This window comes from Macaca mulatta, chromosome 9 (assembly GCF_049350105.2).
Source record: "Macaca mulatta isolate MMU2019108-1 chromosome 9, T2T-MMU8v2.0, whole genome shotgun sequence".
Lineage (NCBI taxonomy): Eukaryota > Metazoa > Chordata > Mammalia > Primates > Cercopithecidae > Macaca > Macaca mulatta.
In genome coordinates this window covers 17,133,275-17,150,018 of record NC_133414.1, presented here as the reverse complement: position 1 = coordinate 17,150,018, position 16,744 = coordinate 17,133,275, and the positions used below count along the sequence as shown (strand labels likewise).

At 37.2% G+C, this 16,744-nt stretch overlaps 1 protein-coding gene across 3 annotated transcripts in view; it reads left to right on the top strand.

The window, feature by feature from the left end:
- ITGA8 (integrin subunit alpha 8) overlaps positions 1-16,744 on the top strand; it is a 196,789-nt gene that overhangs the window by 124,798 nt on the left and 55,247 nt on the right. For all 3 annotated transcript variants that reach the window (XM_001089317.5, XM_028826016.2, XM_077945857.1), the window contains exons 23-24: positions 2,970-3,050; positions 14,096-14,201. In XM_001089317.5, the coding sequence (XP_001089317.3) occupies positions 2,970-3,050; positions 14,096-14,201 (187 nt within the window). The remainder of the gene's footprint in view (positions 1-2,969; positions 3,051-14,095; positions 14,202-16,744) is intronic.

Sequence of the window (16,744 nt, the reverse complement as noted above, 5' to 3'; positions counted from 1 at the left end):
GTTTAAACCAAAAATAAATTAAACCAAATGTTCTGAAGTCTAAACTCTTACAGGCATATATTGACTGCCATGACCTGCATTTAATGAATCCCTTTTCCACAAATAGAAGTCAAGAGAGAAATGGGCTTTATATGTTAATAAACTTAAAGTATTTCCTGTTACCAAATATTTGCATTAAGCGATCTCTCCATGCCCTCACTCTACATGACATAAACATTTTCCTCCCTGTGTCCAACGGGTCTCAGATTGCAATTGCCACATACAAACAGGTCTTGGTAACCATCTCAGAGTTGCTTCCTTAGTAATGGTGAGATGAATACTGTGTTTTCTTTGCTGACATTCCAAAGACCACAGAAAGCATAGAAGGAATGTTAGAATACAGGAAATAGGAAATAGTAAGGAAAAAGAAAATAGCATCGGAGTAATAAAGTGAAAAACAAGTCTATCCATAGTATATAACATAGGGTGCAGTTGTGGAGAGGAAATTCATCATTCTTTGTGTAGAACCAGCACCAACAGTTTAAATAGTTCAGCTTCCATGGCGGTGATGGATGGCTTGTTTGGATGTAGCAGTGGTATTAGTGAGGGAGCTTTCCTTTCAGGAAAGAGGTCAAGGAAGCATCCGAGTTATTTATCAAGCCTGGTTCCTTTCTTACCAGGAGATTTTGCTGACACCACTGGTATGCAGTAGCAAGTGTCATGGCAAGTCTGTGTGACAAAAGATGATTTTGATTAGCCGACTAGAAGGTCTGGACTCAGAGTCTGCTGCTGTTCTTGCTGCATTTCAAAACAGCCTCTAAAAGCCTAGTGTTAGACTTGTTTTCAAGGATAATTTCAATATTCAATGTCTATTTACATATTCACGGTATTGTGGGTAATGAAAAGTGTGTTATTTAAACCACTTGGGAAGAAAATACAATAGAATTATGCAATAACTTATATATATGAAACTTTGTTTTTTCATAATTCTAATTTCCACAGCTGCCAAGCAGTAGTGAACTAGAAATAGAAAAAAGTCTGGTTAATCTGTGGTAAAAATATATTTAAATTTCCAAACTAAAGAATTACTCATAATATATTTAGAACCATAAAGTCTACAATAAGTAAAATTACTTAATTACTTCTTAGTGGTTAGAATTCAGAATACTGCTTTAAAAACACACACAGACATTTTTTTAGTTGACTGATCCTCCCCAGATGTGATCTTAATAAAATGGCCTGGAAACTGGGGTTCAGCCTCTGGAACAAGTCCCTTAAGCTCAGTCATGGGTTTAGTGGCGATGCTCCATTCCAGGAAATGAGCCTGACATTTGCCTGTTTATATCTTTTATGTGTGGTTGCAGTTTAAGTTGTCTTATCAGTATATACAATCGGCCAGGACTTCTCAAAAGCATCATGGGAACAATTCTGCCTCCTCCTGCTTTGAAAGCAGAATTTTATCATATCCTTTCCAGCTTTCACATTTGGAAAGTTTCAAAAGCTAGTCAGAACCTACCCTGTTACCATCCTCTTGGTGCTAGAGCTTGTCCATCGAATCAGAGTGAGATTTGATGACAAAAAGAGGACGCCTTCTCTTCCTAATGACACCTGAATGTAAACATGACCTGTTAGTGGTGATGTGGCTGTGTCTCGGTTTGCTAAAAGCTGCCTAAGTTTTTAGTGACTTCAGTAAAAGCATAATTAGGATTATAAAATGCAGATGGAAGCTGCCTTCAAAACCCAGTTACTGGTTGAGACTCTTTGTAAAGTATGTTTTATTTTCCTCATAGCACATGCATTTTGAAACCCATGCATTTTTAAAAGTTGTTTCATATCTAATTATATTTGCTGGAGAGAAAAAACCCCAGCAAACTTAAAAAATAATTTTGTCACTGTTCAAAGAAGTATTGTTAAACACACACATTCTATCTAGACACTCTTAATGCATTTTGTAAATATCCATGTCATCTCCTAATTGCCTGTTTATGAACTTCCCAACTTCCTTGGGTCTATATTCAGGGCATTGTGGGTAATGAAAAGTGTGTAATTTAAACTGGTCTTTTAAAATACCCTCCAACTCCTTGTCCTAGTTATCTGGTGAGTACGCAGTGAATATATGCTTATTTTAATATTAACTTAAGAAATAACCCGTAAGGAAGATGAAATTGCTGCCAAGCCAATGTATGGTATGATGCATCCCAGAGCCAAACACAAATGCTGTTTTGATTATGTGTTTCTCTGCATTATTCATGCCAGCTCTTCTCTTTATTAGCAAGAAAAATCAGGAGTTGGCTGTGCTGTCACTTCCTATTAAATGGGCAATGAACATGATATGCACAGAGTTGTTAAGGAATTTGTCCAAGGTAGAAATTGCAAAATGAACTCAGTTCAATACCTTTTTGGTTTAGCCATTTTAAAAAGTGTTAGTTTTGGCCAGGCATGGTGGATCGCACCTGTAATCCCAGCACTTTGGGAGCCTGAGGTGGGCGGATCATGAGGTAGAGAGATCGAGACCATCCTGGCCAACATGGTGAAATCCCGTCTCTACTACAAATACAAAAATTAACTGGGCATAGTGGCGTGTGCCTGTAGTTCCAGCTACCTGGGAGGTTGAGGTAGGAGAATTGCTTGAATTGGGGAGTCAGAGGTTGCAGTGAGCTGACACTGAGCCACTGCACTCCAGCCTGGCAACAGAGGGAGACTCCATCTCAAAAAAAAAAAAAAAAAGAAGTGTTAGTTTATCCAGATATCTATTGTATTTCCAGATAGAGTGTCTCTTCATAGATAGTTGTTACATTACTATTGATCCTCAAAGATCTTAGCATTTCTCTGTACAAATGGTTATGATTTTGGAGAATGAATACACTTGTTTCCTGAATGATCAGGTTAGTAATATGTGTTGCTCCTGTGATATACAGAATGTTTATGATCATATATTGTAATAATACATCTGAGCAGATAGATTTAAATCACATGTCCCTGTGTTTTAGTTCGAACAAGGACAATCCAGACAGCAATTTTGTGAGCCTGCAAATCAACATCACTGCTGTAGCGCAGGTGGAAATAAGAGGGTAAGTAGTAAGCAATGCGTTGTAATAGTATTATAGCCTTCTGTATGTAGGGTTAAGATAAAATACTAGTGAAAATGATGTGGAATTTTCCTGATGCATTAGAGATCACAGTTCATTTTGGATATTAATTTTCACTCTTTTCTACTGATTGTTATTAGCCTTCCATTGGAAAGCAGAGTAAACCCTAAATAATAAGTAACTCCAAGAATATCAAAACAAGAAATCACTTTATGCCGGGTGTGGTGGCTCATGTCTGTAATCCAGTGAGCAGATCACCTGAGGTCAGGAGTTTGAGACGAGCCTAGCCAACATCGTGAAACCCCATCTCTCCTAAAAATACAAAAATTAGCCAAGCGTATAATCCCAGCTAATCAGGGGGCTGAGGCAGGAGAATCACTTGAACCCGGGAGGCAGAGGTTGCAGTGAGCCAAGATCGTGCCATTGCACTTCAGCCTAGGTGACAAGAGTGAAACTCCGTCTCAAAAAAAAAAAAAAAGAAATCACTTTATTCCCCAAATTGACGGTGCAGTAATCAAACCATAAAAACCAGTTGATAAGAAGCCCGATAAAGTAGACAACCATGTGATTCCCTGAAAAAAAGTCTCAATTCTCCAATAATTATTTTAGCATGATGACATTTTAGCCTTACCACGCCACATCTGGAGTTTAATAAATGACTAACTCTCAGATGCAAGGGTTGATTGGGATATCTTTTTTCTTTGGTCCTATTCTTTAAGGAAGGTGCCAATAAGCAATCAATTGAGAGACAGGGGGAGAAGGGTCAAGGAAATGACAACCAGCTGCAAAATCCATGCCTGGGGGAAAAAGAAATCAGAAATGGGTTGTGTGTAGTTCTTATCTTGAATGAAGTTGGACTTCATTGATTTTTTTTTTTTTTTTTCTGATGATTCTGGTTTTTCAGAACAATCACGGATTCAGAAAATCACAATCTGGTTTTGAACAAACAAATCATTGTTTTTCAAAACAATGTCATTGGCTAAAAATGTCAACTGGTATTTTGGACCAAGTTGTCACTGGGGTTCCAGAATCCTGGTTTCCTTCCTTTTCCACGGTGGTTTACAAGCTTCCGTGATGACAGCTGGTATTTCTGCAGGCAGAGCCAGTGCTGCCATGGGTCCTGCCCTGCTGTCCTGGTGCCGCTGGGGCGCCCCCTGTCGGATTAGAGAATAATAGCAATGTCTAACATGTACCGTTCCTTTCTGGGTGCTAGTCCAAGTTAGCCCATCTTAAAATGAACTAGTATCCTCCTTGTACAGGTGAGGGAATTGTGGCCCAAGGAGTTGAAGGTTAAACTAGAAAATGCCAGAATGTAAATATAGGCAACTGTCTCCAGAGCTCATGCTTTGAAATGATCATGCTATCTATCCTGCCTGGGATATTGTTTTTTGAAACTTATCTACATAAAATCATATTCTATGTATGTTTCTGATTTTTTTCCATTCAAACCAATGTTTTTGAGATTCATTTTAGTGCACATGCCTGTAAGTCATTCATATCAACTGCCTGAGTGTTACATTGTAAAACTATATCATAGTTTATCTTATTTTACTTTATTTTGAGACTGGGCCTCACTCTATCACCCAGGCTGATCTTGGCTCACTGCAACCTCCACCTCCTGGGTTCAAGTGATTCTTGGGCCTCAGCCTCCTCAGTAGCTGGGATTACAGGCATGCACCATGCTTGGCTAATTTTTGTATTGTTAGTAGAGACAGGGTTTCACCATGGTGACCAGGCTGGTCTCGAACTCCTGCCTTCAGGTGAATCTGCCCGCCTCAGCCTCCCAAAGTGCCAGGATTATTACAGGCCTGAGCCACCGTGCCTGGCAAAAATATACCATAATTTATTTATCTATTCTACTCTTGATGAAAATGCAGGGCTTTTATTATTTACCTTTTTGCAATTGTTTTTTGTACATATCTTCCAGTACACATGGAGAAGAACGTCAGCAGAGGATATGCTTAGAAGTGGAAATTCAGGATGAGAGAGTAGGCTGTATTTAACTTTACGACATAATACCAAAGTCTTTTTCAAAATACTTATGCCAAATTACACTCCCGTAAGAAGTGGGTGAAGTTTCCGTTTCCCCACACTGTCAGCTAACTCTCAACATGATCAGGTTTTTGAGCCAGAATGGTGGATAAGAAATGGTACCTTACTTTAACTTGTAGTCCCCTGGTACACAATACCAAAAAGAGTTTGGTGTTACGTATATTTAGTAGAGATGGGGTTTCGCCATGTTGGCCAGCCTGGTCTTGAACTCTGGACCTCAGGTGATCCACCTGCCTTGGTCTCCCAAAGTGCTGGGATTACAGCATGAGCCACCACACCCAGCCTTTTTTGCACATAGTTCTACTAAAAGAGTTGACTTTTTCTCATTAGTGTATAGAAAGTCTTTTCTATTCTAGAGTTTAGGCACTAATCCTATATCAGTTACAAAGATTGCCAGTATCTTTCAACAGTTTATGGAGTTTGTGGGGTTTCTCAAAAGTAGATTTATTGGAATATAAATTACATAAAGTAAAATTCATCCTTTTTAGGTGTCTAGTTGAAGAAGTTATGACATGGAAAGAACATACAATATAGAACAGTACCATCACTCCACATAGTTCTTTTGGACTACTTTATAATCAACCCTTCCCCACCCCGAGACCCTGGCAACCTTGGCCTATTTTCTGTCACTATAGTTTTGCCTTTTTCCAGAATGATCTATAATGTCATATAAGTCATTGGGAATGATGCTGGCTTCTTCCACCTAACCTCATGCACTTGAGAAACATCTATGTTCTTGGATGTATCAGTAGACAATTTCTTTTTATATATATACTTTTATTATTATACTTTAAGTTCTGGGATACATGTGCAGAATGTGCAGGTTTGTTACATAGGTATACACGTGCCATGATGGTTTGCTGCACTCATCAACCCGTCATCTACATTAGGTATTTCTCCTAACGCTTTCCCTCCCCTAACCCTCGAGGCATCCTCTGACAGGCCCCGCTGTGTGATGTTCCCTTCCCTGTGTTCATGTGTTCTCATTGTTCAACTCCCACTTAGGAGTGAGAACATGTGGTGTTTGGTTTTCTGTTCCTGTGTTAGTTTGCTGAGAATGATGGTTTCCAGCTTCATCCATGTCCCTGCAAAAGACATGAAATCCTTTTTTTATGACTGCATAGTATTCTATGGTGTATATGTGCCACATTTTCTCTATCCAGTCTATCATTGATGGGCATTTCGGTTGGTTCCAAGTCTTTGCTATGATGGTTTCTCTTTACTGCTGAGAAGTATTCCATTGTATGGATGGATGTCCAGTGAATTGTTCATCCATTCACTTGTTGGTGAACATTTGAGTTGTCTTCAGTTTGAGCTCTGAAGAATAAAGCTGCTATAAGTATTCATGTGCAGATCTTTGTTGGAATATTTGCTCTCACAAATGTAATTACTGAGTTGTATGATAAGTGTATCTTTACAGGAAACTGTGCAACTGTTTTCCAGAAGGGCTATACTGTTTCCATTATTCACTCCCATCAGTCATGCATGAGAGTTGTAGTCATGCGCCATTTTTCCCAGCATGTGCTTTATGTTGGTTTGTATTTAGTCATTCTAGTAAGCTTATAGTGTACCGCTGAGTTTTTAGTTTTCATTTGCTTAATGACTAGTTACATTGGGCAACTTTTCAGTGCTTATTTGCCATCAATATCTCATTTTTGGTGAAGTGTTCCTTCAAATCTTTTACCCATTTATTGGGTTTTCTGTCTCATTATCCAGTTGTAGAAGTTCTTTGTATATTCTGGATAAAAAGCCATTTACCAAATATGTGTCTTGTGATTATTTTCTCCCAGTATACAGTTTGGGTTTATATTTCCTTAATAGCGATGTTCAAGGAGCAAAAGTTTGATGAAATCCAGTTGGTTTTTTAATGGTTTGTGTTCTTTGTGTCCTAATTTGAAATAACGCTGTTCCAAAGTCACAAAGATTTTCACCTGTATTTTCTTCTAGGAGTTGTATAATTTCAGGTTTTACACTTGGAGCTATAATTATAAGCTAATTGTTGTATCTGGTGTGAGGTGAGGGCCCAGGGTCTTTTTTTTTTTTTTTTTTTTTTTTTGAGACAAGGTCTCATTCTGTCTCCCAGGCTGAAGTGCAGTGGCGCAATCAAATCTCACTGCAGCCTCCAACTCCTGGGTTCAAGTGATCCTCCCACTGCAGCCTTCCAAGCAGCTGGGACTGCAGGCATGCACCACCATGCCAAGTTAATGTTTAAAAGTTTTTGGAGATGAGCTCCCACTATATTGCCCAAGCTGATCTTGAATTCCTGGCCTCAAGCAATCTTCCTGCCTCAGCCTCCCAAAGTGCTAGGATTACAGGCATAAGCCACTGTACCTGACCCACTTTTACACATGAATACCTAATGCCGTTTGTTGAAAAGACCATTTTTACCCCCATTGAATTACTTTGGCACTTTTGTTGAAAATCCATTATTATATGTGAGAGTCTATTTCTGGATTTGCTATTCTCTTCTATTGATGTATGTATGTATGTACAGCTATCTAATCTATATAATAATAAGGCTTGAAATATAGGAATGTATCCTGAGATTTTGACAAATTCATTTGTAAATTCTAGTAGCTTTTTGTTTACATATTTCCTAGTATCTTCTATAAAATTATGTTGTCTGCGAATAAAGACTTTTTTCTTATTTTCCCATCTGCATACGCAAAAGTTTATCCAATTATAAAGTTAGAGGGGACAGTCCCCACACAAGATCACCTGCATTTTTCACACCAACTGCAAATTCACGTGATTCCCAAAACCACCCTCGGTGTCAAAAAATTCAGTAGAAGTACACAGAACTCATTGAAAGCTATTACACTTACAGAGATTATTACAGAGAGAAGAGACATTAAAATCAGTCAAGGGAAGAAATACATACTGTGGAATCTGGAAAAGGATCAAACACAGGGCTTCCATTGTTCTCCCCTGTGGAGTTAAGGGATGTTACTTTTCTGCTATTGACATGTGACAATATGCATGGAGTATCACCTACCAGGGAAGCTCACCCAAGCCTCAGTGGTCAGAGTTTTTACTGGGGTTCTACGACATAGGCATGATTGATTGATCATCTGCCCATGTGATTGATCATCTGCCCATATAATTGATCTCAGTCTCCAAGTTGATTGATATGATGTGACCAAAGCTTCCACTCTATATCACATTGTTGGTCTTTCTGGTACGAACAACCCCCACTCTAAATCATATTGTTAGGATATCCACTGTGATTCAAGGCTCCAGGCAAGCAAAGCTATTCCTATCAGGCATACAATTCCAAGAGCTTAGGCATTACCCCCAGAAGCTGAGGGCCAAGGCCAGACCTCTTCTTGGATAAGGTTAAATTATTTGTTACATAGTTATGCCTTTCATTTTTTTTTCTTCTCTTATAGCATAGACTAGCAAAACCAGTGCATGATCAATAGAAGTGGTAAAAAGAGATATCCTTGCCTTGTTCAATTTTACAAGAACACCATTCAGCCTTTTACTATCAAGTTTGATGCCAGCTGCAGGGATTTTGTTGATCAGACACCCCTGATCAAGTTGAGGATGTTCTCTCTTATTTCTACTTTTCTTGAGAATTTTTAACATGAATGTATGTTCAGTTTTTTCAAATGCTTTTTCTGTGTATATGAAGATGGTTAAATTGTTTTCCTTTTTTATCCATTAAAGTGGTGAACTGATTAATTTTTGGTTTTGAATTTTAAATCAAACTTGCATTCTGGAGAAGAAACACATTTAGTCTTGATGATTATCCTTTTTAGATATTCTGGGATTCGACTTGCTAAAATTTTATTAGTGACTTTTACATCTATGTTCGTAAGAAGTACTGATCTGTAGTTTTCCTTTCTCACGATATCTTTTTCTAATTTGGGTATCTGGTGAACGCTAGCTCCATAAAATGATTTGTAAGTATTCCTTCATCTGCTTTATTTCCTGGAGTAATTCATGTAGAGTTGGTATTATTTATTCCTCAAATATTTGGTAAAATTCAATGAAGACTTCTGAGTCTGGAGGGTTTTGTGGGGATTTTTTTGTAGGAAGGTTTTGAACAAGTCAACTTCATTCTTAGACGTAAGGTTATTTATAATATATATTTCTATTTGAATGGGCTGTGGTAGTTTCTCATTAAAGGAATTTGTCTATTTCATCTGAGTTGTTACATGTATTGGCATAACGTTGTTCATAATATTCTCTCACTGTCCTTTTAATAGCTGTAGGATTTCTAGTGATGTCTTCTCCATCATTATTGAAATGGGTAGTTTATATCTTCTCCTTTTTTCTTTCTTTTTTTTTAACATTTTCTGATCAGTCTGGCTAGAGTTTAGTGATCTTTTCAAAGAATCCATTTTTTGTTTTATTAATTTTTCTTTGTTTTCTTTATTTTTTCTTTTCTTTTTTTCTATTTTATTGGTTTCAGTTTTTCTTGTTATCCTTTCTCATGCTTTCTTTGGATTTGACTTTCTCTCCCATTTCTAGTTCTTCTATGCAGAAATTTTATGTTTGACTGGAGACTTTTTTTTGTATATAAGCATTTAGAGGTATAAATTTAGCAGCATACCAAAATGTTGATATGTTGGGTTTTTTGTTATAACTCAGCTTAAAATATTTTCTAGTTTTCTTTGTGACTCCTTCCTTAGTCATGAGTTGACTCACTGGAAGTGACTTGTTTGATTTACAGATATTTGGAGCTAATCTAGATGTTTTATTTTTGTTGACTTCTAATTTCATTCTCTTATCTCTCTCGATGAGAAAATTGCTATTTTTAAAAATCAGAGAAAAAAACACAAGCATTATTTTTTACTATCTTATTTTTATATCTTTTCAAAGCTTATAATTAATGTATATGAACTTTTGTCTCCTTCTTTAGGCTTAGTGTTTCTTAGTTTTTCTAGCCAAAAATAAGTTGAAACTGTTTCTTAATTCCAAAACAAATTTAAAAATTGGGAAATATTTCTATTTGTTAGGACATAACTAAATCCAAGACAACTAATGGCTGAATATAACTATCTTTATTCTCAATATCCATTTTATGAGATTAATATTTTCAATATTACTGTCATTACTTACAGTAAAAAAAAGAAGGAAATTTCTATTCACTTTTGCCAATAATCAAAACAGATCATTAAAGTTGGGTTTCTCATATGAAGGTGGTTACTTTAATAGCTAGATTAATGTCCAACAACTGGCCACAGTTTATTCACTAAGACTGTGTTAAAATCCTTTTTAGCCATTTACATAGTGTAACTCTTTCCTGCAAATATGCAGCAAAACATTGGTTTCAATGTTTAATACATCAAAGAACAAACAGCTACTGTTTGAAAATCTTCCCTGTTCTCTCCCGGAAATTTCTTTTTTTTTTTGGTCCGTGGTGTTTATTCTGATGTAATTTATCATGCTTTATTTTAAGCAGTTTTTTATCTACTTCTTTTATAATTAAAAAATAACAAAAGTGGATTTATTTATTTGAGTGGGAAAAAAATACTGAGAATTTTTCCATTTCTTTCAAAGCTAGAAAACATCATCTTTAAGCAGATCTGTATGCATTTCGTGGTACAAAGGATCAGTTCAGCACATGTCTGTGAGAAGTAAACTTGGCCACAAGAGACAGCACCACATACACTGAGTTCATGAAGAGTAGTAAGATTGCAGATTTTGTAAAATAATCAAGATTGAATGGGTATGCACTAAGAGAGACCACAAACATGAACAACTGAGGTTTGCATAGGATACTGTCCACAGCAGGTAGGGTCAAGACTGTTCCATACAATACGTGGTAGTCTTTGCTATTTGGGAATGATAGGGTTTGAAAACAAGGATTTGAAACAGGATTCACAACACACTACCAAATCCTCAGATTTGAATTTCCTGATTGCGTATATACTTCAACTTACTGAAAACCTAATTCCTTTATTCCAGAGAAATGAAAACTTAAGTTCACACAAGAATCCATAAATAGGGAGGGGGGAGGGGTGGCATTGGGAGTTACACCTGATGTCAATGATGAGTTGATGGGTGCTGACAAGTTGATGGGTGCAGCACACCAACATGGCACAAGTATACATATGTAACAAACCTGCACGTTGTACACATGTACCTTAGAACTTAAAGTATAATTAAAAAAAAAAAAAGCATCATAAGGAAAAAGAGATTAAGAAAGATGATGCTCAGGCTGCAAACCTAAAAAAAAAAAAAAATCCATAAATAAATCTTTATAGCAGCTTTGTTAATAATGGCCAGAAACTGCAAACAGCCCAATGTCCTTTGACGGGTTGATAGTTAAACAAATCATGGTACATCCATCCCATAGAATATCACTAAACAATAAACAGGAATGAACAATCGACAGAAGGACCTTTAGGGAAGTATGCAGAGTCAAAAAAGCCAATCCCAAAAGATTGCATCCTGTATGATTCCAATTATATAACATTCTTGAAATGACAGAATTATATAAACGAGGAACAGATTAGTGGTTGCCAAGAGATATGGAGGAGACAGGGACAGAGGGAAGTGGATGTTCCTGTAAAAGGGGGTCTTGGTGGTGATAGAAGTGTTCTTGACTCTGTCAATGACAATATTCTGGTTGTGATATTACATACAATATCACATTTTGGTTTTGCAAGCTGTTACAATTGGGGAAACTGCTAAATAGTACATGGAATCTCTCCATATTATTTCTTACAACTACATATGAATCTAGAATTATCTCAAAATAATGTTTAATTTTTTTAAAAAAACTAATTCCTTGCTTCTCCCAAAATGCATTTCTCATGTTTGTTGTTACCATTAACAGTACCCCAGGCTTCTTCCTATCTGAGGGTCTCACTGGGATAATGGTCTAGCTTCCATCTTAGGATGGAAGGGTATGCAGTGAGGGTTGTAAGATTACCACACTGGCTGTTCATCCTAGGCAAATTACTTCAATATATTCTGTGTTGCTTGCTTTCTTCCTTCTTTCTAAAAAATTCACTTTGAAAACCATGAACACTGATTTAGTTGAGATCTTTAGAGAACCATTCTTTACCATGGTTTCCCTGGATTTGAAGTAGTCTTCAGAGGGTAAATAACTGAGTTTTGTGACCCATGCTTTTTAAATGATTTTGATATGATGTTTTGATAGATTATGTGTTTCTTCATAGACTTCTATTTGATTTTTTGTTACAGACCTATGCCAGGAAGTTTAAGTCATCCTCACTAAATACCACTGCAGCTTAGGAGCCCCGATGGTGCATTTTATATTAGAAATAGAGTAGCTAATACTTAGGATCCGAGTTCTAGATCTCACCTGCAACTAACCCTCTACTTTCCTGTACAACAGTCTTCCTTTCATGTATAAAATGAAGGGTTTTGACGATATCATCTCCATAGTACTGGTCAAGATTCAAATACGTATAATTCTATGAACCTAGGGAATTTATGACCAGTCCTGTGGATTGATAACCATAAAAACAAAAGTTTTCAGAGAAAATGTGTTCAGCTTCTGTGCTGTGTTTGTTCTCTATGCAAAATAAATAAATAAATAAAAGTGTCCCTAGAACCTCACAATGGACAATGGATTGTGAACACAAACTCAACTCTCTGTTGCCAAGCTGAAAGCAAACTCCGGCTTTGGGTGGTGAGATTGTCAAGACAGGAATAGAAACCCAGGCTCTCTGGGCTTCTCTCTGATGAAAGGAGTCTGTCATGATTTAATCAAACCAAGTAAGAAAAGGGAACATAGCATAATGACAAACCAATATAAAGGTAGAAATGTTCGTGGTATCAGTCCAGCAAAGTTGTGCCCTGTTCTTATTTAACATTGCACAGTAAGGACATATGCAAAGAGCTATGCAATTTAGCAACATTTCTGTGGGTTGTCTGTTTTTAAAATGTAGTCATTCCTAGAAAACAATGTAGTCAAATTAACTTTGACCAAAAGCATTTGAGATGTTTTCCAATCATTTGTGGTACACAAACCAAAGAGTTTATCATAATTTTCCAGATGAAGAAAGAGAGATATACAGAAATTAAATTACTTGCCCTAGGGTCAGAATATAACCCAATAAACTTTGCTAACATTTGAAGTTGCCAGAGGCCATGTTAATTATTGGATACCTTCAAAAGGGCACTATGACATTTTACCTAAAAACTGCTAGAAGACATTGGTTTGTTTTGAGGACTACCTTTCTTAAGATTTTATAAAAATAACAACTTAGTTTGTAATCAGCTTTTTATATGAAATAATGCCATGTATTGTATGTCATTTATCCAATGCTCATTTTCTAGGTGTAAGTTGCAGGAAAAAAAATAATCATATGTCAAGTTAATATCCTACTTCCTTAATTACACCATTTAACTCTCTGTCTCTCTCTCACACTTGAGATATCTATAAGACCACTCTATAACTCAATCACACTTTATTTTGTTCTGGCTCTGGGCCTAGCTTTCCCGGGAAGCCAAAGAAATATAGGAAGGAGGAATGTACAATGACCACTTTTCCACTCTGATGACTTCAACCAGAAACTATATTTCTTCATAACTGGACATTTAACACAACACACAGCATCCTAGACTTTTTTAATCTGCAAAAAAGAGTCCCATTTCTTGATACAGCTTAAAGCAGGGATGAAATAACCGCCCCCTCCACCCGCCCCAGCACACACACACACGTTCTCACATGTGAAATAGATGGATATATAGGTTTGGTTATTCATCTCAACTCAGGAACACTCTCCACTCTCTTCTTTAGTGCCCATGAGATGAGATGCTATAAAATAGTTGCCTTCTGGGCTGGAGAGCCTACAGTAGCAGTTTCAGATCCTTCACCATGGCTGTAGTCGTTCTACTGGATGTCACTTTCCATATTTTTCCCTGTAGGGAATATCTACTCAAATAAATTGAAAGCCACTTTCTTCTGCTTCTGTTAGTGTACTGTCCACTAGTAAAACATTCTTTACCTTGGCCACTGCCAACAATTAACAGGACATTTCATGTTGCAGAGTGTCACACCCTCCGCAGATTGTTCTACCCATTCATAACTGGGAACCAGAAGAGGAGCCCCACAAAGAGGAGGAGGTTGGACCATTGGTGGAACATATTTACGAGGTAGCCATTGTCTATGTGAAAGTTGTGTTAGGGCTTTATTCTTAAGCCCTGTGCAAATAAATTCTATGTAGCATGATGATGATTATTATTATTTTGAGACAGGGTCTTGCTGTGTCTCCCAGGTTGGAGTACAGTGGTTCAGTCACAGCTCACTGCAGCCTCGACCTTCTGGGCTCAAGCAATCCTCCCATCTCAGCTTTCTGAGTAGCTGGGACTACAGGTAGACACCACCACACCTGGCTAATTTTTGTATTTTTTTCTAGAGACGGGGTTTCTCCATGTTGCCCAGGCTAGTCTCGAACTCCTGAGCTCAAGCGATCCACCCACCTGAGCCCCTCACAGTGCTAGGACTACAGTAGATAGCATTTTAAAAGACATCAGTCCAAGTTCTGAGCTGTATATACTGCCTAGCTTTGTGCTGTGATGCTATCATATTGCAGTGGGGTGCAGTGGGGTGTTCTGTTGATTAATCCTGGATATAATCACTTGTTCCTTAGTATGAGAGCCATTACATGGTGAAAACACTTTACCTTGTTATTGTTGTTGTCATTGTTGTTTTTAATTATTTCCGTTTTTAAAATATTTGGACAACCTAGACATAAAAATGGCTAGCTTCCTAGACATTACTTCATTTTTTCCTATATTTCAGATATCCTTAAAACCCACCCATCTTTTAAACTGAAGGTCACCAACTAGAAGGTACTAGACAGAAAATATTAAGAACTATTCACTATTGTGCTAATAGATAGATAGATAGATAGATAGATAGATAGATAGATAGATAAATATATAGAGAGATATATAGATATAAAACCGGCTGGGTGTGGTGACTCATGCCTATAATCCCAGCACTTTGGGAGGCCAAGGTAGGTGGATCATGAGGTCAAGAGATCAAGACCATCCTGGCCAACATGGTGAAACCCTATCTCTACTAAAAATGCAAAAATTAACTGGGCATGGTGGCGTAAGCCTGTAGTCACAGCTACTCAAGAGGCTGAGGGAGGAGAATTGCTTGACCCCGGGAGGCAGAGGTTGCAGTCAGCCGAGATCGTGCCACTGCACTCTAGCCTGGCGACAGAGTGAGACTATGTCTCTAAAATAAAATAAAATAAAATAAAATAAAATAAAAGCATATATAATATATGAGATGGGAATATGGTACATAGATAAAAATAATTTTACTTTTCATCCAAAGAACCCAAATTGGAAATGAATATATTCTGAGATTTTAAATAGTTCATTGATTAGTAAAATATTTTCCAGAAGTGAACCAGTGATGCATAAAAAGGAGTTGATGTTCTTTTCCCATTTCAGGCACTAAATTGTGAACAGGGAGAGGATCTGCTGACCCATCACCTGAAACATTTAAACTTTTTTTCAGTTAGAAGCCAACACAGATGGCTGGGCACAGTGGTTCCAGCCTGTAATCCCAGCACTTTGGGAGGCTGAGGTAGGAGAAGCACTTGAGGCCAGAAGCTCAAGACCAGCCTGGCCAACATAGCAAGGCCCAATCTCTAAAAATAATAATAAAAAATAACATAAATAATTTTCTAAAAAGAAACCAACATATAGCAAAGGGCTACTTTAGTAGTTGTTCAGGTTTTTGTTTGGTATTGCTCTGTTTTTTTGGTTTTTTGTTTTTTTAAATAAAGTCAGTGCTAGCAGTAAAGAGTAGTTATTCCTATTTGTTTTCAAGGAACCAGGCATGGAATTTTGGTAAAACCATGTTCCGAGGCATTCCGTTTGAGGTTCCTTCTCGACTAATGCCTTCTGTTCCTTTCCTATGTAACTCATGCCTCTAATCTAGTAATTCTGACTATGACTTTCATCTCAAGCTACAAGGGACATGAATAACATCCCCTAAGATTAACAATAAAGCCTTTTCAAAAGTGATGAACTGTTTACAAACGTGGGGAAGACGCTTCAACTCCTGGCAGCATCAGCATGAAACCCTCTGTCATCCTCCCAACCTGTGGCCCAGATTCAGGAGTCTTGTCCAAAGCTGGATCAAAGCTTTGCCTTAAGCTCTTTTGATAGCAAAAGGATAACACAGTCTCCAAGGCCACTCTGATTAAGAACCTCACTGGAAAAAAGAAAAAGGAAAAAAGCTGTCAAATAATAAAGTTGTGTGTGCTGGTTTCTGCTCAAGAATGGTGAAGCTTTAAAGTATGAAAATATATTCAGACTCAGTCATTCTCAGGGCAGTTCTGCTTCAAATCTTAGCATAAATGTGGATCATAAAAGTTTAGGGTAGTTACTGGTAGTGCTAAAAGCAATCATCAAATATTCCGTACATTGCTAATCCCATGACTCAAAATATACTATATCAACAGTTGCCAAACTTCTTTGATAAGATGAATTAAATAGGTCATCGAATAAGCAAAAGCAATTATCCATTGTTTTATAGATCACTATAATTTTCAGAACTGAGAAAAAAAGAAAAAGACAGAAGAAAATCCCTGCTGACTTTAAAAAAACTGTAATAAATGTAAATGCACTCGGTGTTTTGGGCAAACAATTTTGTGTCCTCCAAGTACAGGATT